The 17,979-nt window shown below is 48.0% G+C and overlaps 1 protein-coding gene across 4 annotated transcripts in view; it reads left to right on the top strand.

Moving 5' to 3' along the window:
- The window catches only part of USP48 (ubiquitin specific peptidase 48), a 92,004-nt gene extending 82,640 nt beyond the window's left edge, over nucleotides 1-9,364 (top strand). For all 4 annotated transcript variants that reach the window (XM_014855117.3, XM_014855116.3, XM_044769944.2 and 1 more), the window contains 4 exons: nucleotides 3,829-3,954; nucleotides 5,442-5,490; nucleotides 7,709-7,735; nucleotides 8,820-9,364. In XM_014855117.3, the coding sequence (XP_014710603.2) occupies nucleotides 3,829-3,954; nucleotides 5,442-5,490; nucleotides 7,709-7,735; nucleotides 8,820-8,842 (225 nt within the window). In that variant the 3' untranslated portion in view covers nucleotides 8,843-9,364. The remainder of the gene's footprint in view (nucleotides 1-3,828; nucleotides 3,955-5,441; nucleotides 5,491-7,708; nucleotides 7,736-8,819) is intronic.
- The last annotated feature ends 8,615 nt before the right edge of the window (nucleotides 9,365-17,979 follow it).

Consider the following 17,979-nt stretch of genomic DNA (forward strand, 5'->3'; position numbering starts at 1 on the left):
TTCATTGAATGCAATGTAGGCATCATGAAAATGCTTCGTGATATTGTTATTTCTTGGTATCAATCCTAAAGGAATATAAATGAGTGTGCCAATGGTATATCTCAAAACCTAGGCAAATGTGGCTGATAAATTCAAGATGTCCATGAAAAAAATCTGGCCCCTAATCTGTTTCAGTCACTGATACATATCCAAAAAGTTGACCAAATTTCCCTCTTTGCTGCTTTGATGTCGCATAGTTTACGGGTTGTGCATTTTTTCTTGCTGCCGATATTTATCATTATAATTGAGCCAAAAGTACAGGCTTTCTTTGAGAGTGTCGTGTGTTCCAGATTGTCCTGGGAACAATATTTCCCTTGGTTGAACCCACGGCTCTGAAAAGAAATGTATTGGCATAATATCTTTACTCTGTTATTGTACTTTCTCCATCTGAAAAAGCTTGTTTCTGTCACTGGCTTTCTGCTTGTCAGTGGTAAACCTCGAACATTCAAAACCTTTAAATTACAAGAAGAGCCCCTGTGGATAAAGACATTCAACAAAGGCTGTGTGGCTTTTATTACGGACTGCCGTTTTTAAAGAATAAATCGAGTCAGCAGAAATAACCTCTATCGGGCAGCATGTTACCTGCACAAATGCGTTGTTAGAAGGCGGCAGCAGCTGTTCAAATGAAAGCCCCAGACGTGCCCTTCTCGGACGGCTCCTTTGCCGTGTCCTTCCTCTCATCTCCCACTCTCATTTCAAAGACCACTGTGATCTAAACAGTCAAAAGAAAGGGCACCGAGATGTGATTTCCACTCACTGCTCAGCAGTGGTAGCCTTGAGAGCTCCAGCAAATAGGACTTTCCCCGGCAGCCTGGGCAGCGTTGGCGTTGGTGGTGGGCATGTGTGTGATCCTCACTCAGTTGGTAGCTGTGGGGCATTTTTTAAAAAGCATGTAATGTGCGTTTTCTGTTTGGTGGAGCGTTTCCTCTAAGTGATACTACATTTCTACGTTAAGACGATGACAACCTTTGTAAAACTGTGAGTGCTTTATCCTAGACATGCCCATTTGCTATTGCTTGGAACCTTAAGAAACTTACTTTGTCTGATTATTAATTCATCCACCTTTGATCCCATAAAGTAAAGGAAGTACAACTTATTCATCTCCTTTCCTAGAAGATGCTCAATGTCTAATTGCATTATTTCATTTTCCAGAGGATAGAGTTTGAGTGGGTGGTATGGCCTGCCTTAGAAAGGGGCGAATTTTGGCACAGAGGTTAAATGGCTGGCAGCTGAAGCCCTTGATCCTGCATTTCCTTATTTCTCACACACACGCACACACGCACACACACCATAGCAAGCAGCATGGAGCTGCCCACCCTTAGGAACAGTTTTCATTGTTCCTCTTCTGCTCTGTAGATCAGGAATGCTGCGCTACTTGTTAAACAGACCTACATGACGTTAATTATTCTCAGGCATTCTCCTAGCACTTGGGGTTTCTGAATTATTGTACCAAAGGCCCCATGCCTGTGCCCGGCCTGTCCCCTCCTGGAATAGTCCCTCCTCACTAGTGAGCGCTTGCTGGTCTTCCGTAGCACCTCTTCTGTGAAACCTGTCTCGGCCTCTGGTTTCGTCGTAGAGCTGACTCTTCCTGCCTTCGTGCTCCCCGAGATCCTCCCTGCGCCCGCTAGAAGCCCCCTTCTTCACCACTTTGTTTTGCCCTCACTCCCGTGAACTCTCTGGGGCGGGTTTGCTCGCTTTCATTTTTCCAGCACCTAGCACAGTACTTGACACATGGTAGCTTCATAATAAGTGCTTCATTCGTTGTTAAGTGAATTTAAATGTCCTTGTCTGCGTGCTCAAGGCATAAAGTATGTGCCTCAGCCCCTCAGTGATGGTACAGGTGGCCGGAGGTGATGCCTGTGTGTCCGACCTCAGGGTGCTGCACAGACACTCAGCATTTACGGGTGTGGACAAGCGCTCCTGCAGCCCAGCAGCTGTGACGTGGCCCACGTTGAGTTGGCATCAGGCCTTGCCTCTGGGCTGTGCATTCTTCACGGTCCCCCTTAATACCCAGGGCTGCTTGCTCTGCCTGATGCCCGTGAGCTGGGCTGGCTCTGGTAGAACTCTCCTGTCAGTACTTGTCACTCACCAGAAAGAGGCTTATTGCTTCATAGGCAGATCATTGATGATGTTAGCGCGCCCTGTTTAATCAGTCTCTGCTTACTTCTCAGGGGCTGATGTCCTTTTGAGAAGTCCAGTTAAGATCCTGGCCCAGCAGTTAGGGACGAGGCCAGTGTTGTTGTCCTTGTTCTTGTTTATCTGTGTGCCATTATTCAGATCACTTTTCTCGTCACAGTCTTCCCAGCTTAGAAGGCTCTGGAGCCCCATTATATACACAGTTGGTTCAGGGCTGCTTTGCTAGGCCCGTTTTGTCTTTCCAGATTCAGAGAGTAGAGGAGGAGAGTACATAAAAAGATAGAATATTTTCCCATAACATCATGGATATTGGTGTCATAAAAGATACATGTAATAGAATACATTCAATGAGTCTGTAAGTTATGAAGCATACTAAAATGAACACTCTTGAATTCATCCTCGAAGTTAGGAGTTAGAACATATCACTGAAGGTACCTATGTGTGCTTCTCCGAGCCCACCTCCTCCCTGACCCCCCCCCCCCCAGGAATGATAACAATAAATTTTTTGAATTCGAAAAAGCGTTTAAGTATTATGCATAATAGTCTCTCTGAATATATTGAATTTTTTTTTTTTTTTAAAGATTTTATTTTTTCCTTTTTCTCCCCAAAGCCCCCCGGTACATAGTTGTGTATTCTTCATTGTGGGTTCTTCTAGTTGTGGCATGTGGGACGCTGCCTCAGCGTGGTCTGATGAGCAGTGTCATGTCCGCGCCCAGGATTCGAACCAACGAAACACTGAGCCGCCTGCAGCGGAGCGCGCGAACTTAACCACTCGGCCACGGGGCAAGCCCCTGAATATATTGAATTTTTAACACTTGGCTAGAACTGGGGTGAGGTATATGGTCTCTACTCTTAAGGAACTCATATTTTGGTTCCTAGAGGCAAGAGTCAGTCTAAGAATATATGACAGTCCCACGGGCTGAATTACGTACTCCAGGCTGCTTGCTGGCTGGAATCAGAACACAAGAAAGAAGAGTCCAAATTACGTGCTGGTTAATTTAAAGATTTTATTTTTCCTTTTTCTCCCCAAAGACCCCCGGTACATAGTAGTATAGTTTTAGTTGTGGGTCCTTCTGGTTGTGCCATGTGGGACACCACCTCATCGTGGCTTGATGAGCGATGTCTGTACCCAGGACTCGAACCAGCGAAACCCTGGGCCACCGAAGTGGAGCACGCGAACTTAACCACTTGGCCATGGAGCTGGCCCCCCCCGCTGGTTAATTTAAAGATGGTCTTATGAAGGAATTTGGACTTGACTCAATTATTAAAAGGACGTGGGACCTGGCCATGATGGGGGCGGCAGTGATGGCCTTGCCCAGGCCTTGTAGCAGAGGAGCTGTCAGCCCACCTCAGCCTTGCTCCTTTGATCTCCCCACACCCCCATCCTTGGAGAGGTGGTAAGGTGCAGAACAAAAGGATCTGTGGGTATAATTGTTCCCTAATTCTCTTAGGCCTCCCAAGGATGTTCCCAGATATATTGGGTTTATAGTCTCAGTAGGAATGTAGCAAGTAGGCTGACTGCAAACAGGAATATCTTTTGTACTCTGAAGTCTTTTTTTTTTAAATAAAAGAATCCATGTATTATTTTTTCAAATAGGGTGTACGGCTCAGTATTTTGCTTTATACAGACCTTGTTCTTTTATATTGCTACAGATCATGCATGCGTTTTCAGTTGCTCCTTTTGACCAGAATCTGTCAATTGATGGAAAGATTTTAAGTGATGACTGTGCCACCCTCGGCACCCTTGGCGTCATTCCTGAATCTGTCATTTTGTTAAAGGTAGGTAACAGCTCTTTACCTGAGGAACTCTAGAGGTTTTCATGATACACACCCATACGTAAATTATGTGAGAAGGTGGTTAAGGTTGCCTTGGGTTCTCGGCAACCTTGTGTGGTAATAAGCGACTGCTGTGAGTTTTTGCTGGCCTCTGGATTCCCCAGCTCTGACTAAGCCACAAAAAGCTTAGGACGGGACAGAAACTTAGGTCAGGACATCATTGGGTCTCATGGGGTTTTGTTAATTTTTGTTTAAAATAATAGATCTAGATTTAGCCTCCTCCCTAACTTCTGCATCAGCAGACTTACTTAACCATGCTTCTACTGTTAAAACATCCCCTCCTTTCCTCTTGGCTCAAAAGTACCAGCCACTCAAGCTAGGACACAAACACAAGACACGAAGCTTGGCCACAGCAGTCAGAATACTTTTGGTTGGCTTAATGGGGTGTGGAAATTGGCTTTGGGTAGAATGGATTTAGAGGAGGTGGACGGTGTTTTAGAAAGTAGGGGCTTCTGAGAAGTTGTCGAAGAAGAGAATGCTTGAAGCAGCCTCATTAGCCCCGTCCCCCCTCCCTAAGGGCCTCATTTCATCACTTTCCTTTGCCTCTTTTGTTTCCTGGTGGCCAGAAGCATTCCCACTGTGCCAGACGCCGCTGCATCATGGGGTAGGATAGCTGTCAAGTTACGCTCTTCCTACCCCAGAGCTTCAATGCTGTGAGATAAAGTTAGGCCCTGGAAACGATGAAGCGGACCCATATCTACCCCTCCACACACACACGCCCGCCATCCTGCCACCTGCTCCTCCCTCTGCTTGCTTTTTGCTTTTCTTGGAACTGTAGGTTCTGTGGAATTATTTTGAAAACCTATTGAGTTGCTGGAGCCTAAGGACTCTGTCTAAAATTCTAGAAGCAGCCTGTATTATTAAAAAGTCTGCGCTTCACATGAGCAACTGGAGTCCGTACGGGTCTTTGGCCTCTTGCCGATAATCCCACCCTAAGCTCAGACTCAGTGCTGGCTTCCACCCTAAAAAGGATATTGGGTATTTTGTTCTTGATGGTGAGGAGGGACAAAAATGTGTTCTTAACCTAATCGGTATTTCAGAGGACCAGTCTGACTTTTTCTTTCTACCTAAGTCATGTGCCACCATAGCATCTTAATTCTCCTTAATAAGTCTACATTTAGTCACCTCAGGGAATCTGAAAATTTCCACATCCAAAGGTGTTTTTAGGAGCAAGAAAACAATGCCTCATACCGTGTGCAGTTTTGAGGGTGATGAGCCTAGACCCATTGTTGGCGGGGCGTCATTTGTTAATCCTGGACATCATGGCTGCGCCTTGAATCCGATTCTGTGCTGGACAGTGTGCATACTTGTGTTGCGTAGCGGTATAGTAGCCAACTCGTGGGCCGGATTTCAGTGACGAGGCTCTGACATCCTCTTCCTCCTGGCTCCCATTCCCTCGTGGTTTTGAATTGTCTTCATTTGTTTTCCAGGCTGATGAACCAATTGCAGATTATGCTGCAATGGATGATGTCATGCAAGGTAAAGACGATATTGATATTGATCGGATGTTGACGCTTTAGTCTACCATGCGTTTACTTTTAACCTTGAGAAAAGCTTCTACATGTTGTTAAGGTAGAATCTTACGTTATTTATCCTAAAAGATCATAGAAAGAGAGAGAAAGGTATCTACAAAAATTTGGAAAATGGAAAGCAGAGAGGAGAGTAGTGATTATTTAGCTGAGCTGAGGAAACCAAAATAAACGTCAGCCTGCAGGTGGAAGAGGTCAACGAGAAGCAGAGCTAGTTCACGTCACAGAGCTTCAGACAGGCACACGGGAACTCCTGCTCTGAAAGTAGGAGCAAGACATGAGCCTAAAAGCAGAAACTTGGTTGGAAAACTATAAGAAGTAGTTGGACAACTCAGTGCCCTGCGGATGCTCACAGCCCCTGCTTTATATCCATCACGGCCTGTTTCCCACGTGCACTTCAGAAGGGCAACTACAGTATGTTTCAGCTCTTGGAAGAAATTACACTGGAAAGGTGAGAACGAGGCCTGTTACGTACAAATAGGGAGACCACCCCTAGCTCTTTGTTCAAGTGCTGGCAGCGCATCTCTTACCTCCCACACAGGAGGGAGGGGATTCCGCTCTGGGAAAACTGACCAATTCAAGATAATAACCTGGAGATATATATATAAAAAAAAGTTAGTCTCCTAGGCACCCTTCAGTGAAGCCCACCAGTGCCCACCGGACAGAGCTTTCAGGCATCGTTTTAGTCCCTCACAGGTAAATAGGTAGAAAGCAGCCAGAGATCACCAGAAGGTTGAGGGCTGAGAGCATGGAACTGAACGATGCCAGTCAACAGGCGGAAAAAAAGGAACCCAGAGGAAACAGATGATGCAGGAAGCATAAGAAAGCTTAAAAATTAACTGTAAATAGTACAGAGAGAAAGAGCAAACAATAGCTAGGGGCCTGTATGAAAGGAATACTTGCAGAACAGAAAGAATTCATGAAAATGAAAAACAATTGCACCAAGGGCCCGACACAGTACGTGAAAATCTAAAGAAAGAGAATCCTAAAAGATTTTAGAGGTATGGAAGGAAAACCCATCACGTTCGTAGGATGAAGAGTCAGAAAGACAGAGTCATGGAGCAGTGCCCACAAGATTCTGAGGAGAAGTGAGTGTAATCTAGAATTCTCTAACTAGACAGACTTTGTTCTCCCCTCGCACTTGATCTGAACACATAGAAGGCCTCAAAAAATGTCTCTCTCGTGCACTGTTTGCCAAGAGACTGTGGGAGGGTGTGCTCTTCTTAAACGAGAGAGTAAATCGAGAAGGAAGCCAACAGGATCCAGAAAACAGGCTCCAACGCAGGAAAAGATAAGCCCTACAAGACGGGGAAGGGCAGTTCCGGAACAGGAGCGCTGCGGCAGGCTCTGAGCACACCCGGTGCCCACTGGAGCGGAGGGAGGCAGGCTTTGGCAAAGGATGTCCACAGGGAAAAGTGGAGGTGCTAGATGACTGTCTTGAGATTTACAAGTCTTTGAAGGGTTTATATTTTAATCGGAGATGGTGCAGAAAAAAGGAAACATAAATAACGCATAGCAGTTACCAACCCCAGAAAGAAGAGAGTCATGCCAGACAAGAAATATAACCAAGGTACACCAAGGGGTTCACCGTGATCGCTATTATTGGAGTAAAAAACAATGTAAACACTGGAGTTTGGCTTAACAACAAAAAACTGGATGTCAGGAGGACAGGTTGGGGGCAGGAGGTGTGTAGGAGGTGGTAGGAAGAGCTCAATTGTTAGCTTTCATTGAGGGAGTTAGTAGACATTACCTGAAGGTGTGAAATAGCGATATGTGTGTTATTTAGAAATAAAGAGGTTAAATACCCGAAGATGTGGCTACAGAAGTCAAAAGTGGTTCCTTCTAGAGTGTGGGAATGGAAGGAGGAGGGGGAGATGTGTGGGTTCTCCAGGCCTGCCCTGCAGTCATGCAGAACGTCGGCTCCAGTTACAACCCTTGCTCCACCAGTATTTGACTTTTAAAATGATGCGTATATATTGCTTTCATAAAAACAAAAACAAAGAGAAAAACTGTCATCTGATTATCATCATCCATAACTTCAAAAGTAATCATGATGGGTGAGTAAGGTAGTTAAAAGTTATTTTAAACTTTTTTTAGGCATTGAAGTGATCTTATTACTGTCGGCTACAACAGTTTTTTCAATTTGGAATTTTTTTTTTCTTTCCCAGTGTGTATGCCAGAAGAAGGGTTTAAAGGTAAGTTACATTTGTCATGTTTTGTTCATGAATGTCAGAGTCATACTGTAATTTTCTATTAAAGTGAAGGCTATAATTTGATTTTAAAATTTAATTCAATCTGAGTCTCATGACTGAAATTAATTTTAGTTAAGTGCATTTTTTATTCAAGCTTCTTCATTATCTCTTTCAGCACTCAGGCCTCGGATAGGGCCTGTGTGTTAGCGGTATCTGCTGCCAGATGTCCATTCTGCTTTCTTTCTCATTTCAAGGGGAAGGTTGGGAAATTAGCTAGTGGCATTTCGAGATTTATATTTAACCTTTTTCCAGTTCCTCCAATCAGTCCTATCTTAGAGCAGAACAATTTGTGTGTAACTGATAAGAATTAAAGGAGAAGAATTTGCCGAATTGTATCAGGCTCAGTAAAAAAGTTTCATTAATCTGTTTAGAATTAAGGCATTTCTTGGATTATTACTTTAGATGGAGACACGGTGGTGCCTTGTCCTACATCTTGGCCACTATAGTGTGTACACCAATAATATTCATTATTCATCAAAGACAGACCTTTGACATTTACAGATTTATCTGTTGCCACTGGGACTCTTTGCGGCCTACTCCAGAGGTCCATGGCAGGTTGTGTGATTTTGCCAAGGAATGAGTTTGAATCAAATACCAGGGGCTCAAATGAGTGAGCGAAGCTGCTGACCTCAGTAAAGCCGTCCTCTTCAAGCGGCTTTGTTGTCCCCACCACTTTGTTTGTCTATACTACTACACTTTGTCGCTACTACTACAAAGAAACTCCTGGTGTGGTCAGACAAAGCAAAAAATTTCCTTGTGAAACATGGCCATCCGACGAAAGCATCAATAAAATCTGATCAACTTGTGTGAAGATTACACATAGGAACACATGGCTTTCAACAGAAATGTGATTTAGCTGAAAGCCTGGAGTCTGCTATTTTTTTTTTATCCTTCAACATCAAGGGGCTGCTGTGCTCATGTATTTAATTGGATAATCCCTGTTGATGATGCTTTCTTGGCAAATGGAATACATGAACTCTTAATTTTCAGTTCACAGCTGTACCTCCACGTGTGTTTCTTTTCCCAGGTACTGGTCTACTTGGACATTAATCTTCTCAACACTTACCGACTGCTAAGAAATGACCAGAAGGGAAGAGGAGTTTGACATGTTAGGGCATTAAAGAAAAGGTGGATTTAAGAATTAAACCATTATATGACTCTTCCAAACGGCAGAAAACCATTCAAAAGTGACTGTCCCAAATGCCTTATGTCAAATAAAGCAGATTGCACTGAAGGACATCAGACTTGAAGGAAATGTTTCAAATTTTATATTTAAGGGGAAGGGGGGTGGGAGGGAGGGGGCAAGTAAAGATCGAACAAGTTTAGTAGCAGTAACAGTAAATCATGTTTACATATGAGATTTATAGTCACAGGAGGGAATAAAGTCCTGTTATATTTCCTTGCTTGAGTTTCATACCAGATGCATTGGTCCATAAAGGATTTGTATCACAGTAGAGGGGACAACATTCTGCTCTGAACTAAAAGTAATTCTTTAGAGACATAATCTGCTTACCAATACCTGTCTTTGATTCATATTTTACTTTCAATAAAGCATGAAAGTGAAGAACTTGCCGTAATTGTGGAAAAGTGTCTTCAGATTAGACTCCTCTCCGTGTCGCCTGCAGTGCGCCCCCCTCACACCCAGCCCAGAGGTCTGTCCCCTAGTGTTGGGGGAACCACGGGGCGCTGCCTGTGTCCCTCAGTGAGCAGGGGATTGTGTCTCGCTTTGGGCTTCAAGGGCTTTTTGCTTTCAGGCATCTCAGGGATGGCGAATGTTTATTACAGGCAATAGCATCTTCCTCCAGGTTTGCTCATTCAAAAATGGGAAATCAGATACACCTTGCACTTTTGAAAAACCTGAGCACCTTACCAGAAGGGTAAATTTGAATACCGCGTTTGAATACCACAAGGTTTTTCTAGGATTTATCTTCCGGTCCTCCAAGTGTGCCGTTTCGTGGATCTCGCTTCCCTTCTTGAAAGCATCCTTCCGAAGTGCCCAGAAAGAGTGTTTTAGATCACTTGGTTTACAAAAGGAAAAAAAAAAGGTGTACGGATGAGGTGTGCCGTTTTATCCAACTCAGGATTATTGTTATTAGCAACACATAACCAAAGCAATATTCTTAAGACGATTGAAGGGATTTTAAATGGGACTTAGGACTGGAGTTTGTGTCGCTGTTTTCTGTCCACTTTGTATGCATGTGTTTGGAGCAGAGACACTCACTCAGGCATCTCTCTCATTAACACTTTTTTGTAGCCTGGGGCTTGTGCTAGGGTTTTCTCCCTCCCACTCCCCTGTTCTGAAAATTTAAACTCAAATGAGGGATGGAGGAGGCAGGTTTCAATTTGAGGACCAGTAACCTTGGCAGCATCCTTTTTGAATAGCTCTTTTTATCAGAATAATTATGGCTGTTTGGTAAAATTATAACTTCTTGCTTGTGTTTCCCCTCTGTGTTGGCCATGTCTTCCATCTCTGCTCCCGGGGAGGCAAGGGCATGTCTAATGAGCCCGTGTGGGGGCGAGAGCTACTCACGGGACCCTCAGGAACCGTCCTGGGAGCCAGTGGTGCCCACCTGGAGGTTGGCATGTGGAAAGGACTCCAAGTTGAGATCACGGATAGCTCATCCGGAGTTTCAGATCTCAGTCTTTTACTTCGCCCCAGAGAAAGGAAACTGGAGCATGAAAGTAATGACATGCTGAGCGACTTAACTCTTTCCCAGGGGAAAGGCTCGTGTGCAGGTTCAGGTAGCACTTGATGCAGAAGCTTCCTTTTCCTGCAAAGAAGCCGTGTGGCCAGAGCAGGTTCCTTCCAGGGATTGACGTAAATACATCAATAGCCCCCAGAAATCTCGTATATTTTTTCCCAATTTGCTGTTCATAACAGTTGTAAAATTTGTTACTTGAGTCTTCTTTATGCAGTGCTACAAAAGAACAGCCTTGTGTAAGTCAGGCTGATGTCCAGACTCAGTACTGGCTCCTTAATAACTGTGCCCAGGGTTGGTGGAGTGCGCCCCAGGTGATGCTCCAGGAGTCTGTCCTCAGCCCCAGCAATTGTCTTCCTGCCCTGACAACTTCCCTTGTCCTACCAGCACCGCTCACAAGGTCGACTGTGGCCCAGTAGCACCAGCAGCGCTGCAGAGCTGTGTTAGCAATGCAGGAGCTCAGGCCCAGACCCACTGAACCAGGATCCGCATCAGGATCAGGCCTCATGCTCTTCAAAGTTTGAGAAGCCCTGGGCTGGTTACAAGGCCACAGATATGTCTACGTGCATAAAGTGGCCTGGCCTCGCTGTTCTCATCTTTGTACAGAGAAAACAGGCACAAAGTGGAACCTCAAGCCTGATTCTTGTTTTGTCTGGTTTTAGAAATGGACGGAGACCAATTATCTTCTGGGCTGTGACCACATTGAAGTGCAGAGACTCTTTCCATCGGGTTTTTTGTGTCATGCATGTGTCCTTTTTAATTTTAGATCGGTCCTCTGTGGAAGGTATTATGAAGCTTCAGGCCCGCCCCCCCCCCCCCCAATATTTCTGACCATTCCTTAGTCCTGAATGAGTGTGTACAGCATCTGCTGGTACGAGCTGTTGCCATTAGCTGAAATACGGGTTGCCGTTGGGACGTCTGCATTCCTTGGGGGAATAAGTATCTTTCTGTGTGTTGATGAACCTTGTTGTTTAGAGTTACTGTTATCTTTGTGCCAAATTAAAAAGAGATGAGTGTCCCTTTCTTTAGGTGGGATCTAATGCAGAGTGAATTTTTTTGTTACTTTCAAAAGGTCCAGTTGGTTGGTCTGTGGGGTCATGAACTTGTTCGTCAGACCCTGGTTAATATTTGAAGCTAATGCTGAGATTGAATAACCTGTTTTAAATACCCAAGAGATGATTTGTCCCTGTCTAAACAAACTGCTGAAGTGAAACGAGCATCAAAGCCTGTCTTTCCTGTTACAGAACCACGGAGGAGCATCACATCCTTTCTCTGGCATTTTAACGTTCAGTGTTACAGGGGACTGTGAACAGAGTTCAGTCCGATGAAAAGCCAGCATTTTCATTTTCAGAAGATTCTCACCCCTCTGCCAGCATCACCCGTATCCCATCATGAGGTGCAGGCTATTGTCACCAGCTGCATTTCTCATTCTGAAGGCTAGCAGTTAACCAGCCCAAACCCGCAGATGTTCTATGTTTTATGAACACCAGTGTTAGCTGGGGATCTGATTATCAGCATTATTGGGATCTTTTATTCCTTAAAATACAAGTTACAAACGTGTAAAGTGGTACCACTTTGTTTGATAGATATTTCACTGAGCGACAGCTTTGTGCCGAGTCCTGCGTGCCAGGGAAAGAGTCTAGTAGGAGACACAGAAAACAACCCCTCTTCCTCATGCATCCCCTACCTTTGTGGTTTTCTCGAGTCTGGCTGTTGAGTCAGTTGGGCTAAGGAGTCTGCTGGCTGTTGAGATAGTCCATACGTGTGGAGGCAAGTTTGAGAAGTTGGGTCACCTGTGTTCCAGATAATTTCACCATTTACCTAAGAAAAGTTGCTTAGCTCTGCTTTGTCTTTGTCTCCTTCTCTCTTAGAAGAGGGCAGTGTTGCTGCCTTGTTTACTCCCACACTGAGGATGAAGCCATAATAAATATTGGGGAAAAATGCTTTGTGTTATTCTTTGTAAGTAGAAACACTAGCCTTTGTGAGGAAATGCTATGGGACCTTCTTTTCTGCAAATCTTCAAAAAGAGGTCTTGAAAGCACGTAGCCAAGCTACCTGGAAGCCCTTCTCTGAGAACTTGAGTCCGTACCTCATGCTGGAAGCCCTTAGAGCTAAAGCGATGACTGGACAGGTGTGTAGTCATCCTGTTACATAAATCTTTCCTCCTGGCTGGTAAGGAAAAGGAAGCTAATAACCACAGTAAGCCGCCTTGATTCTGTGTTTATTTGCAGGGTCATGTTGAAAGGTATTCGAAACACGTTGAGAATGCGTGTTGAAGACTTATGTCTTTGTGATGGGCAGATCCTGTCCCAGAGGGGCCGCTTTCAGTGTTTTGATTGTCATTGCCAAGAACATCGGGACCAGGTGCCCCGAGCCTCGGAAGCAGAGCTCTGCAGGCACCAGGAGCACAAGGCAATGCGGGAGACCGGCCAGGGCTTATAGGCTGCTTCCTGATCTCAGAAGCGTGTGCTTTTCATTCTTTATTTACCTCCTGAGACTTAGTGAATAATATCATTCAAGAGTAGAGTACATGGCACAGGTATTTCTTGTGCTTCCCCTTCCCCAAGAAAAAAACCCACAGGACCAGCTTTATCAAATTAACACAGCATACTGCCAGCCATATCACATTCATCGCTTTGTTTTAATGCATACGTTTCCGACAAGTTGGTGACATTTCTTCATATGGTGAGATTTAAGTATCTTTTCTGAACCTCATTAGATTTTAGGAAGAAGGAGGTTGCAGAATTCATCTCTCTGACTTGCCAGGAGTTGTGTAACCTCTTCTAGATGACACTGGTCTGCCTTTAGAATTGGGACCTGCACCAGCTCATTACTAGACCAAGCCTTTGCTGTGTCCCACCAAGCAGAGGCAAGACCTGATTCCCAAAGAAGCGGATCCTCCAGCCCGTGACCTCCATCCCACAAGTACAAGCGACACGCTGGCTCTTCTCATACTGTGCTGCACACTTTCTCATTCAGGGGGCTGTCTGAATTCCCCCTGAAGTTACTCCTAAGAGCTTGTCCAACATAATTACTGTATTGATCTCAAATAGAGGAGATCATCTGTCTCCCTCCACTGTGCTTAAAGAAAAAAACAAAAACCCTGCTTTCAAGGACTCGGCTAAGACTGCGTAAGCCAGCGCCTTTGAAGTGAAATTGCTCTCGGTCAGGGAGGGAGCCAGCCTTATAACAGCAGCTGGAAGGGCAGCATGAATTCCAAATCTGTGTTAGTGCTGCCAGGCAAGGCAGGCCCTGGGCCACAGGAAGTGGGGGACACACCCCAGGGAAGCCAGAAGGCCTAGGCAGCCTCGGCCTGGGTTGAATCGTTGCCGGGTGGCACATTAGCCTGTGTACACATGTGTCTTGGTGTCTCCCTCCCTCTCCCCCATTATTCTCTGGTGCACTTGTAACTGAGGGAACACCAAATGCTACCAACTCTTTTTATGATCCTGGACAAGTGTGTTCCCCTTTCAACCTCAGTGTTCTCTCTAAAAGGAAGTTGGGTGTGTGGTTGTCAAACAGAAGCTAGGTGGAGGGAGACAGCGGGGCCTCAGCCCTTCAGCTCTGCTCCCACACCCACCCACTGCCTGGAGGAAGCTCAGGGAGTCCGCTTGGAAAGTCGCCCACCTGGACGGCCTCTGAGGACTTCTCTTGTTTGATCAGTGTGAGTTTCCTCTCTGAGTGGTTTGTTTCTGGAGTTTTTGCTGCATCTTCTTTCCCATCTGTAGCATGCTCTGGTCCTCTGGATGCAAGAGGCTCCCAGCCGTGCTAGACTGTTTAGAATTCTGGAACTAGAGCGAATTGTTTATTTTTGTCTTACTGGGAGCTAGAGTTAGGGCTGGGCTGGATCTTATGTCTGTACTTAAAACCACTCTGATCCCAGAAAATGAATCAACCTAATTAGTCCTAGACTGTTGTAGCTCCCTGAGGGCAGGGGCTCTGGCCATGGTGGTCATCATGGTAGCCCATGGTGTGCCACATAATACGTCCCCAGCAAAGAAAAATGAATGAACTCTTTGGAATCCACTAGAAGCTGTTCTGTGACAGCAAGACCCCTGGGAGGGAGCTTTCTGTCACTTTGGTATGACCAGGCTGTCCCTACCTCAAAACAGGGACTTTCTGGCTCTGTTCACATTTGTGATCCAAAGGCTTCTGTAACCCAAGAGCGGGTCCCCCAGGGTTGCATCCTCCACCACGTCCCCGGCGTCAGTGTGGCAGCCTCCCTCCCAGACAGTGAGTCCTTCCCTGATGGATGTGTCCTTCCCTGACAGATGTGCCCTGGCGCCGACTCCCACTCCTCCTCCTGTCTGGTTCTCACAGGAGTGGAACTCTCCTCTTCTCCCAGCCACCCCTGCAGCCCATCCTCTTTTCCAGCCCCTCCTAGACCTTACTCAGTGTACCGAAGGCAACACACTTGGGGGACCCTCTGCTCTGGAGTTTTCTGCCCCTGCTTTTTCTGCTGGGTAGCCCCTATCCCCATCTTCTCCCCTTTGATCTGGCCGGGGCGGGGGTGGGCAGAGAGAGGACAGTTGTTTCCCAGAGGCATCATTCCCACTTGAGGACTCCCTCGTGCATTATTCCAAGTTTACTGTTGTGCCACCCACGTTTTCATTCTCCATCCTTCTTGGATGTCAGGTTTTTTAAAGCCAACTTTCACTTATCAGCAGTTGGGAGGGCGGGAGTGGTGGCTGGGTCACAGCGTATTAAGTATTTGACAAAGAAAAGGCTTGCGCCCAGAGGCAGCCATGCGTGAGTGGTCAGTCCTGAGTGGTTTGGATTGAAATAGGGCAGGGAAAGCAGAGCTCTGGGGCCTTTGTCCAACCTCCCCTGGGTACCCAGGCTCCATGCCAGGCCATGTGCCCAGCCCCCATGGCACGTGCTGCCGTCTCCCCAGGGACCCGGACAGTCTCAGCACGATGCCCCCAGGACACACTAGAGATTATATGCCTCTTGCATTGAGGTTTTCTGGAAAGAAGAAACTGCTGTAATTGAAAAGCTCCTTGATTATAAAGAAGAAATAGGCCTGGCACAGAAGCGCCTTAATTCTTTGGCCTACGCAGCCAGGGTCGGGCACATTCACTCCCCCAGTGCCAGTAGGACGTTAGGCCCTGGGGGACCTTGGAGTTTGACAGTCCAGACCGGGAAAGGCCATGCCTGCAGCTCCTCACATAGTGCCTTTCAGCACTACACTGCCTCCGTGAGCCCCCTTTCTCTGGCTCAGGTGGGACACTTGTCTCCCATCACAGTCTGGAAGGTTCCATCAGCACTGCCTTCCTGGCCCAGCTCTCAGTCTCTTGGCTCACAGCAGGGAAGGGAGGGGGTTCTTGGGGGGAAGGGCGGCTGGAGAAGCAGGAAGAGGTCCTGGGATTGAGATTGGAATTGAACTCAAGGATCCGTCCAGCCCAGCACACACGAAAGCCGAAGGATGGGAGGAGATGCGCTTCAGAGAACGCTGGATCTGGGGTGCCCTGCCTGAGAAGTGCAAGCCCGCCCTGCTGCCGGCCCGTCCACCCAGTGCATGCTGCCCTGGACCGTCTTTAGGCTTTCAGGCAGCATTTCCCGAATAGGATTTTATTTCCCCAGGCATCTCCCAGGACCAGTGCCCTGTAGAACATACTTCTCTGTGGCAGTTGCTACACCACAAAATCCCTTCTGTACCATCCCCGGACCCGCCTCGGCCAAGCTCATTCAGCTGCCCTCTTATCACAGCTTTGAACCAACTGTATAGCCCTGGTGCATCCTGAGATGCATCCAGGCCTGATGCTAGGCAGGAAATCAAAGGCCCCCCAGGGGTGGGATGGGCCCAGAGTGAGCCAGGGGTGCTCCAGGAGCCCCTCCTCAGCCCTCGTAGTTGTCTTCCTGCCCTGACAACTTCCCGTGTTCTACCAGCGCCACTCAGAACGTCGTCTCTGGCCCAGTAGCACCAGCAGTGCTGCGGAGCTTTGTTAGCGATGCAGGAGCCCGGGCCCCAGACCCACTGAACCAGGGTCTGCATCAGCTTCAGGCCTCTCATGCTCTCAGAAGTTTGAGAAGCCCTGGGCCAGGTCCTCGCCTCCCCGCCCCGCCTGAGGGAGCTTGCAGGAGGGAGAACTTGACCAGAGGGACTGCAAAGAATTAGTGCCCCACACCCACTTCCCCCGCCTTTCCACATTTGTGGGGGGTGGGGTGAGGGTGGGGCATGCCCTGCTTAGTCCCTCTTCTTGCTTGGGAAGAGAGTCTCAGTGGGGAAACATGGCCCTGGTCCCAGCCCCCGTGGGACTGAGAACTCAGGGACCTGCATGTCTCATATGGTCCAGAGGCTGATGTAAGGATTGCTGAAGGCCCCAGGTCTTTTCCTTAATGAAATTCGGTCCCTGTGGCTGGGAAAGAGGGGGGGCGAGTTGGGGGGGGGGGGTACAGGACGGGACTGACAATCACTTGTTAGGCACACAGCAGGTGCTCAATAAATATGTTAAATGAATACAAGATGAGTCCTCCCTAAGTCCCATCTGTGAAGTGGGCCTCTTGGACTCGCTGACCTTGGAGGGTCCTGTGGGCTGGACCCACTAATTCTAAATGATTGATGAGATGCAGGTTTGTCTCTGCCCGTTTTTTGGCCTCAGTTTCCCCAGTTATTAGAGCAAGGGGGTGAGACCCAGGGATCTCAAAGATCCCCTCTAACAGTGATGTTCTGTGCAACTCCAGGCATGATCTTGAGGCCACCAAGCATACCCTCACCCATCGTCGCCCTCAGCTCTGGCCTTCTCCTCCATTCATCTAGGGTTGCCCCTCGGAGGGGAGCCCAGGAGAGAACAGAGAGAGCTGTGTAACAACCGGGGTTCCCCTCAGTGCGGAGTGGGGCCCAGGAACCTCCACGGCGTCACTGCGCTGCTCCTGCTGCTCGCTTGCATGTGACCTTGGGCAAGTCTCTTCCCCTCTCTGAGCCTCAGAGATCAGACTAAGGTGATCTCTGCGGCCCCTTCCTGCCTGGGTTTTCATCTCTTGTCGCGACCCCACCTTCCTCCTGCCGCCACCTGCCCTTTAGAACGCGGCCCGCGGCTCCCCCGTCCCCCGGTTAGGCGGGAGTGGGAGCGAGCCGCCCGGGCCAGGGGGCTGTCCGAGAGCCGCGGAGCGGGGGGCAGGGGGGAGGTCGCCGCGGGCCTCTGTGCGGAGTCCGCGGCGCAGCCTCCCCGCCCGGCTGACCCCGTGCGCCCCTCCTTCCCCTGCCCCTGCGGCTGCGGAGCCCGCGGGGGCCCGGGGCGTGTCCCTCACCTTTCCCGTCTCCCCCACTTGCCCCAGAGGTTGTCCCTGTCCCCTTGGAGCATGGGCTGCGGGCTGGACCGTGGGGCTCTCCCTGCCACAGTCGGGCCGTGCAGCCTTGAGCCGGCCCTTGCCCTCTCTGGTTCTCAGTCTCCCCGCCTGTGAAATGGGGGCGCAGAGCGCCGGCCTCCGGGCCCCGTCGCGGGGGCCCTGTCGCGGGGGCCGGCTCCGCAGCGAGGGGGGAGCGGC

Source organism: Equus asinus, chromosome 5, assembly GCF_041296235.1.
Source record: "Equus asinus isolate D_3611 breed Donkey chromosome 5, EquAss-T2T_v2, whole genome shotgun sequence".
NCBI classification, from domain to species: domain Eukaryota; kingdom Metazoa; phylum Chordata; class Mammalia; order Perissodactyla; family Equidae; genus Equus; species Equus asinus.